Source organism: Micromys minutus (assembly GCF_963924665.1).
Source record: "Micromys minutus genome assembly, chromosome: 13".
Classification (NCBI taxonomy): Eukaryota; Metazoa; Chordata; class Mammalia; order Rodentia; family Muridae; genus Micromys; species Micromys minutus.
Window position 1 is genome coordinate 4318692 of NC_137982.1, and position 8397 is coordinate 4327088.

The following is an 8397-nucleotide window of genomic DNA, read 5'->3' on the forward strand; positions in this document are numbered from 1 at the left end:
TGAGGGGTCTGTTCTCATGGCCTAATCATCTTTCTAAGGCCTGCCCCCCACCATCGCCTTGAGTAATAGGGTTCCTATTTGGGTTTGGGGTCCACACTCAGTCTACTCCCAGGGAGAGTAAGGCCTTGCAGCTGAACACCAAACATGGGAGTTTCGGGACTGACCAAAGGTCCGGAGACCCTCTCTTCCAGGCTGCACCCTGGCACATGACACCCGTAGTTAAGCACTGAGTGCTTGCTGCCCATCTGCTTTCTCATGATTTCTGCCAGGGCTTAGGCAGCGCAGCGATGCCTTTCCCAGGCCAGACAGTTTGATGTGAATGGAGATCACATCCATGGTTGTGGAAACCCCGGCTCGGGTCAGGTGGCCCGTGGGTAGCCCAAGATTCATGGAAGACAGGCAGATGTCAGGGACCATTGAAAGAAGCAAGCAGAATGACAGAACCTGATTGTCCTCTGTGATAAATTTTCTAGACACCTGAAGTTAAGCTTGCTTGGCTTTAGGGACAGAAGTACTCTTGTGCCTTCCTTCCTATGTTCTGTGCTGAAAGAGATGTCCTGGCTGGCAACTTCCTCATCCTGGCTGAGGCTCAGCCTGCTTTTCTTAGGAGAGCCTTGTTCCCTCTGCTCAGGAGTCCTGAGCAGTACTGAGCTCAGGAGAGACACTGGCCTATGTAACAGGCTGCTCAGGCCCTGCACCCTTCTGTGCCTCAGTTTACCCATGTCACGCTGGAACAGGCAGTATGGAAGGTTCCCTTGCCGGCCCGCACCTATGAAGGTGCATAGCTCCTCCTCCCTCTCCTGTGTGAAGTCTTACAAGGGCCCCCTCTCTGTTCAGCCATGTTTCCTCCAACTGTTTTGCTAATTTGGTGGCTTAGGAATCTGTGCAGCCTTGGGCATAGAGGGAACTGGGCCAGGGGTGGGCTGGCAGCTTTAACTGCCTCCACTTCTTCCCCTTTCCTAGACCAAAAAAGGCTACCAGAAGACGGTGCTGGAGATCGATACGCCCAAAGTGGAGCAAGTCCCCATTGTGGACATCATGTTCAACGACTTTGGTGAAGCCTCACAGAAATTTGGATTTGAAGTGGGGCCGGCTTGCTTCCTAGGCTAGGAGCTGCTGAGCCCACCGGTCTCCAGAGCAACCTCGTGACCTCAGCACCCCACCTGTGGGTGTCCTGTGCACGGCCCATCCCGGACAGTGAACATTTCTCACCCCGCCTGCCTGACTCATCTGTGCCTTGGACCCTCCGTGGCGTTGGACCCCATGCCCAGAGAGAACAAAGGGAAAGAGCCGTGTCACCACGGAGCCGAATCACATGACCTAGCCACACCACAGCCTTTTACCACGCTTCAGTTTCCCGGATAGGTTCATCAAAGGTGTTAATGGACCGCCGGCCGGGAGTGGGGGCGGGACAGTATTTGAAAATCACTTTAAAAATTTTCAACTTGAAGATATGTATTCCCCCTGACCTTCAAAAGATGTTCTGAGGTGGTCTTGTAAAGGTCATCAAAGCCTCCATTTTTTTTTTTAACAACCCTCAACACATCCACTCAGAGGCCAAATGTCATTCCACACGTGTCTTTCCGATGGATTAAAGGTGCTTATGTTTTTGTGAGAATTTTAAGTAAATATTTGTATTGTATTGTTATAAATGTTAAGTGTGCCTGGCTTTCAGTCTTGCATGGAAACCCAGCCTCAGGCCCATGGGGAAATTGGGCAGCTGGACAAGGCACCCACTTGGGCTTGCAATCCGGCTCTCAGTAGAGGGCATCTCCTTACCCCCACCCCCAACAAGAATGTGCAATAAATTGGAAATTTGCCCAGTCAGCAAGAAGCTGTGTTGCCACTGCAGGTGCCTGGGCCCCTTTCCAGACTCTTAATTATTTTTTTCTTTTTGATTAGCTCTGGATAATTTTTTATGGGGAGGGAAAAAAAAAAGGCATTTGAGATCCTGCCTTTTCTACATGCACTCAGATTAAAACACAGGCTTAAATTAATTCTGATTGCTTCCTTTTTCCGTGTTCCTTCCTGCAGAGGCTGATGGGACAGTGTCCAGGGCTCGAGAGCCACGTGTTCTGTAGATGATAAATAATTCTGAACATTGGTGCTGTTTTTTTTACACTTGTCTCTCGTGGTGCTATGTGTCTGGAGATCCGGAGGCAGCACTAGGGTGCCTGCCATGCCTCGTTCCCTCCCCCACCTTCCTTTATCCTGGCTGTTTCTCCACATTCTGAAGATCAGATTGGTGCCAGAGACCTTTCTTCCCTCGTGGCCCCTTGTGCTCATGATGGTGGGGAGTCCCTTCCTGAAGCCTGTCCTGCCTCTCTGGGCTCTGCTTATGTCTGTCATTTGAAAACACATGAGCAAAACAAAGACTTTCTGCATGGCACATGGTGTCTCCATGGTCTTGTTCAGTTGCTGAATGTTGTGGTGCTAATTTCTGTGTGTGTGCCAAGATGGAATGGAAGCTGCTAGGTGCCCACGCTGCCAGCCAGACTACTTGGTGAGCAGCGAGCGGGTGGCCAGAGAAACGTGGACTAGACTCTGGCTCCAGGGTTGCTGAGCTGATTGGGTTTCCATCAGAGAAATATCTTGGGTGCAGCAGTCAGTGCTGGAGTTGATAGAGATCCCTCTGCAAGCTGACCTCTCCCTCCTCCCGGGTGTGTGTGGGGTTGAGGGGGAGGGGATGCTGTGTTCTGAGTGCAGAGGTCTCCAGTGCCAACAAGGAAAACGGAAGCCTCACTGAGAGTTGTCCTCTTGTCTCGTTCCACCACGAGAAAGCTATGGTGCCCACAGAGAGCCAGCGTCAGTCTGGTGCTTGTGCCCCCCAGCCCACCCCACCCCTGAAGTGAAGGAAACCAGGGGGAAGCACCCGGGAGCAGCCAGGATTGGTGAATGCCACCAACACGCATCCTCCCAAGTTCCCTGAAGAACAAGTTCTTCTCTTGCCAAAGAAGTGCCTGACCTGGAGAGCCCTCGTGAAGGCCAGGCTGCCATCTTGAGCCAGGGACTGCTGCGTACGCCTCTGCATGAGAAAAAGCCATATCGGAAGATGGCCATATGCCCTGTGGATTCTGTGTAGGTCATGTGATTCGGTTTCTGCCTCCCGCTCCATCTGATTTTGCTCTATCCTGTTCTTCTGTCGGTCCCTTCCAAGTTGTAATTTGTATTGAAACCCAAAATGTGTCCTGTTCTCCTCAGGCCACTTTAGCTCCAATATTTTACAATAAAATTACTTATATTTGCAGAAATGCCTCTGGCATCATTTTATGTTTCCATTTTCTCTGGTGTGTGACTCTCTCTCCATATATAATATATACATATTTTATAAAATTGGGCAAATCCTAGTGAAAATACACACAAAGTTAACAGAAGAGTTGTGATAAAAACTATAGGACCTTGGTTCCTTTAAAATTCCAGGCCAAACGATACATTGTATATTTCCCAGCAGCCTAACCTAAGGCTCAGATTTTAAGTTCTCCCCAGAAAGAGTGTTATAAAATATTTTAAACTGTGTACAAAGGAAAAATTGTAACAGTGTCTCAATAAAGGAGTTTACTGTTTACACCTTGGAAACTTGACTGGCTGTCTTCTTTGCATGGCCAGGCCTCTCCATCACCTGGCTTGCCTGTTGCTCTACAGCCCAGGACATGAGTAACTGTGAATTTGAGGATGCTGGTCAGGAGGGATGGAGAATAGCTACCTGGCTTACATCTCTGGTCGTGGTGGGCCTAGATGTAGTCAGCTTTGTACCCATGAACGGGTATTAGGATGCAGCTGGCGCTGGCTTCAGAAGCCTTCCTTTCACTCTGGGCAGGCATTTGACGCCCTCGGGGGAAGTGCCCAGATCCATCAGGGGAAGCCTGGAGAAGGCTGCATGTGGCTCCCCTCAGCTAATGGATGACCATCAGCAAATGGGACATGTGCTTCCTGCCTCTGAAGGGGCAGCTTTCTTTTTGTTTATATGTCACCAGCCATGGCTACAGCTCAGCAGGTTCTGTCGCCAGGCCCACCAGCCTGTCACTTGTACCATCTCTCCTAGAAACACGTTCTGCTGCTTTGGGCCACCAAAAGTGATATTGCTACCACAGAGCCCCAAGCCAGTGGATCTCAGTGTGGCCCACAGCCCGACAATGGTGCACCACTCTGACCTACAGATGTTCTGTGAGGTAACTAAAGCCAGCAGGTGATTCACAGGATGCGTCCTTTGAGAATACTTTCCTGGTTCCCCTTTACTGGGAAGGACTTGGCATCGGAGGGAAACCCTCCCCTCTGTCAGAGTTTTAAGCTGCTGGATATTGCACATAGGCAAGATATTGAGTCTCACAGTTTGATAACTTGATAGCTTCGAGGCTTGGAAGTGGATGATGAGGCCTAGGTAGGAAAACGCTGGCATAGAACGCTGGTTGCTCCTGCCTGCTTTCGGAGTACATGAGAGAAACAGCCCTCAGCTATGGAACGCAAAGCCTACGGAGCTGACGATTTGCAGTGCTGGACAAGGTTCCTGAGCATCCACCCCTGAGATGTCCAATGGAGACAATCTCTGGGAGACACACCAATCAGAACTTGGTCACTGTGGCTGAGCAGCTGGAATTCAGGCTTGGAGTGGGAGCAGGGGGTACCGCATACATCCTGTGGGTTGCAACGAGTGGCTCAGGAAAGAGACACTGATGGTGTGACACTGTCCAAGGCCAGAAGAGGTAAGATCCCCACAGGAGAATGGGAAGTCCGGGGAACCGTGGTGAGAGGTGTCCTTGGTGGGGCTTCAAGAACTGCACAGGTGGAAAGTTGACTATCTCTGAGAGATGGGCTTCACAGAAGACCTCCAGCAGGGTCTGTAGGGTTTGACAATGAAACCTCAAAGTTTCCTTTGACCTTGAACCCATATGGGTTAGGACATGGCAAGAAATTGGCCCAGTTCACCTCCTTGGGAACTGCATCTGCAGGTTATATACACTTTCTTAAAGGCAGAACCTCCTCCGGGTCAGAGTGGGCCAGCCTGGTGGCTCTGAGTGGGGGTCAGGCTGTGACTGATGCTGTTCCAGGCCTATACTAGGTTGGCCATAAACCTATACTTGGATCCAGACCTTAATAGACAAAGTGGCTTCCGACGATGGATTTAGCATTATAATCCCACAATCCAGGTTCAGTGTCTCCAGCCTGAGGGCTCTCTCCTCCAGGGTTATGTTCTAGAACACTCTAAAGAACTGGAGTGTAGGTTGGGAAGCTCCTGACTTCTGAAAGTGCCCCTTGGCTGTGGTGTTTACAAATGCATGGTCCTTGAACTCACTTTCTAAGCCAAATCCACTAAGAGCAGGGAAGGGCAGAGGAGTTCCACTGAGGCCACAACTTCCTCTACCCCTGACCCCTGTCAGGACAGGGACTCTGTCCTGATGTGGGCCAAGCTTCAGTGGACCCTCCCTCCATCTCTGCCTCTTCAGTTTGCTCAAAGAAACAGCTGAAGGTCAGAGCCCTGACCAGGTGGGCCTCCTTGATCGCTCCCTTATTTTGTTCAACTGTACTTGGGACAAAGCCCAAGACACTGACTCTCTGAACGGCTAGACAGCTGGATACTCTGCTTGATGTTGGAACCTTCCTGCTCTGCTGAAATGTGGTGGGTAAAGGATATCATCAGCCCCAGCAGGAGTACCGCTGTATCCCTATATCCCCAGCTTGGCTGCAGTGAGGTTTGATCTTGAAAGGCCTTAGTGCAGCCCTTTGCCCTGTCCCTCACTCGGCCTGTAGAAACCAGGTTGGAGTGTGAGGCTGAAATGGGCACTTCTGCCGGGGCACACAGGTGAAGGGATGCTTTGCTAAAGAAGACATGTGAAAGAGTGTTTTTCTGAAGCAGACACATGAAAGGACATGTGATGTTAGGAAGGAATAAAAATATAAACAGACTGTAGATGATGCTCAATGGTATTGGTACCTCTTGCCATTCATTACTGGCCATTGTTTGTCATGGCTTTTGTGGTGGTCTGTATATGCTTGGCCCAGGGAGTGGCACTATTAGGAGGTGTGGCATTGATGGAGTAGGTGTGTCACTGTGGGTGTGGGCTTTAGTACCCTTGTCCTAGCTGCCTGGAAGAGTTTTCTCCTGTTTGCCTTCAGAACAAGTTGTAGAACCCTCGACTCCTGCACAATGTCTCCCTGGATGCTGCCATGCTCTGGACTGACCCCCTGAACATGTATGTAAGCCAGCCTCAATAAAACGTCCTTATAAGAGTTGTCTTGGTCATGGTGTCTCTTCATAGCATGGAAACCCTAACTAAGACAATGTCGAAGAAATGCACTCTTCTGCTGCTGTTCTGGCGGCTTCTTGCTGCCTCTGCAGACTCAGACCAATTGGCAGAGTGATGTGCCAGTTTCTCAATATGTCAGCTGATACAAGCACACATGGAGCTTTGCTAAGAGAGACTCTCATGGTGTTTTACTAAGGCAAGACCCGTGGGAGGACATGTGATGTTTGGAGGGAGTATAAATAGGACCTGAGCGTCAGTAACGATGGCTTGCACAGAGCTTTGCAACACTTCATTTGTCTCATGTCTTCACTGATTTTCACTTCGTTGAGAGAAGCATGGCAGAGAACTTCTTCTGGTGTTCCTGCTGGTCCTGATCCCTCCTGCTGACTCATGCCGATTCCATGGAGGCCTGGCTGTTTCTGCTGGGTCATGCCACTGCTGCTGATTCATGTTTGCTATCCCGACTCTATCGAACTGGACTGCTGGTGTCCTGAAATTATTTTTGGCGATTGAAATAGCCCCAAAGAACTATTTCTAGACAGGTCCACTTCCCTCATATACTAATAACCTTTCTTTTCCACTAGCTCTGGTGGGTGATGGGCTGAAAGGAAGGTTCAAGAACTGTTACTAAAAGTAGGTTTTGAAAAATCTTCTCTCTGCTCCTCTAACTTCTGAAACATGAGCCACAAGCATCTGCCTCTGCCTTGTGCTGCACTCACATGGGACCTCTGGGTCTGTTCTGTGCGCCAGGCAAGAAGATATCCCTCACCAGTGCATCCCAGGCATAAACACAGCAGAAGCCACACAACTGTCCTCCCCAAGGCACGCCACTTCCCTTCTTTGCATGTTGACAAGTGGAAATCACATGGGTTTGGGAGATATCCAGTCCCTAGGCTTATGTAGTGAGCCAACACATTCTACTGTGCAAGAATCCATGGCCCTCTGGCACTTCCTCAGATTTGTTTCAAACTCGAAGCCATTGCACAGAGAACCGTTTTAGGGTCAGAGTTGTTAAGAAGACTCTTCCTCAAGATGAGAGCCCACCCGCTCTGAGTCTGCAGGAGTTACTGTGGTATCCATGACTCCAAGACCATTAAGGCTTGAAACAGCACACAGTGTCACCCCACAGCTTCTAGAAAAGTTCTGCAGGCCTTGAGGCAAGGATCCCTCCTGACATTGAAATCAGGTGCCTGTGAGGAGTCAGGTCTTATTGATAGAGTTGACCAAAGAAGGCCCTACTTCCAAGCATCCATGGTGGTACCAGGGTTCAGGTTCTTAAATGCTGTTGATCTTCCTCATGGGAACCTCTCACACTGCTGAGAGAAAAGAGGCTGGGAAGATAAGCAGATAGCCATGGCTCAGCTGTTGCCCTTGACTCCTGGAGTCAGACCCACCACATTTAGCATTGTGAGACAGTCAGGAGCCTTTGTGGGTCAAGAAGAAAGCACGTTGCCCTGGATCTTAAGCATTCCCCACAGGTGGTGTATAAGGCTTAGACACCAGCACTGCTGAGGTAATGGAAGCCTTACAAGTGGAACCCAATGGGAAGAAATTAGGTTATTGGGGATGTTCCCTTGAAAGAGAGCAGCCTCTCCCCGTCTCTGCTTTTCTGTTGTCACGACAACGGGCTTTCTGTCACACATTCCTGGGAGGCATAATGACCTCATGGATCCACATCAACCAGGGACAAGACTATGAGCTAAAACCCTCGGAAGCCATAAGTCTATCCTCTCAGGCCTTTTGTCACAGGGACAAAGCATGAACACAGACTCCCTCACCCAGGGTGGAGCTTGAGCACACAACAATCCTAGTGAGGGAGAGAAGCCTTCTCCATGCTGAAGGCCACTGCGCGATGAGTTCATCTTACACTTTTACCAAGAGGGCTTCACAGCCCCCCTGCTTGAGGCTTTAGTGGATGCTCCCACGGCTGAAGAAAACAGAGATAGGTAGTGCCTCTTCCGCTCTGACTGACATCACAGCATCTCCTGGTGCCCAGGAAAGAGGATAATTTGATGGAACAAGTTTACAGATTAATGAAGGAGCATCTTCCCAGCTAGGAAAGCCATGCAATTGAAGGTTGGGGGCAGAAATTCATGGTATGAGGGTGGCAGTAGCTGCCACCCAGAGGCAGCATAGCTGAGTCACAGAAGCCCAC

General features: G+C 50.0%; 1 protein-coding gene across 2 annotated transcripts in view; it reads left to right on the top strand.

The window, feature by feature from the left end:
• Nucleotides 1–3481, top strand: part of COL5A1 (collagen type V alpha 1 chain) — a 148762-nt gene extending 145281 nt beyond the window's left edge. For both annotated transcript variants that reach the window (XM_080927437.1, XM_080927438.1), the window contains exon 66: nt 964–3481. In XM_080927437.1, the coding sequence (XP_080783563.1) occupies nt 964–1110 (147 nt within the window). In that variant the 3' untranslated portion in view covers nt 1111–3481. The remainder of the gene's footprint in view (nt 1–963) is intronic.
• The last annotated feature ends 4916 nt before the right edge of the window (nt 3482–8397 follow it).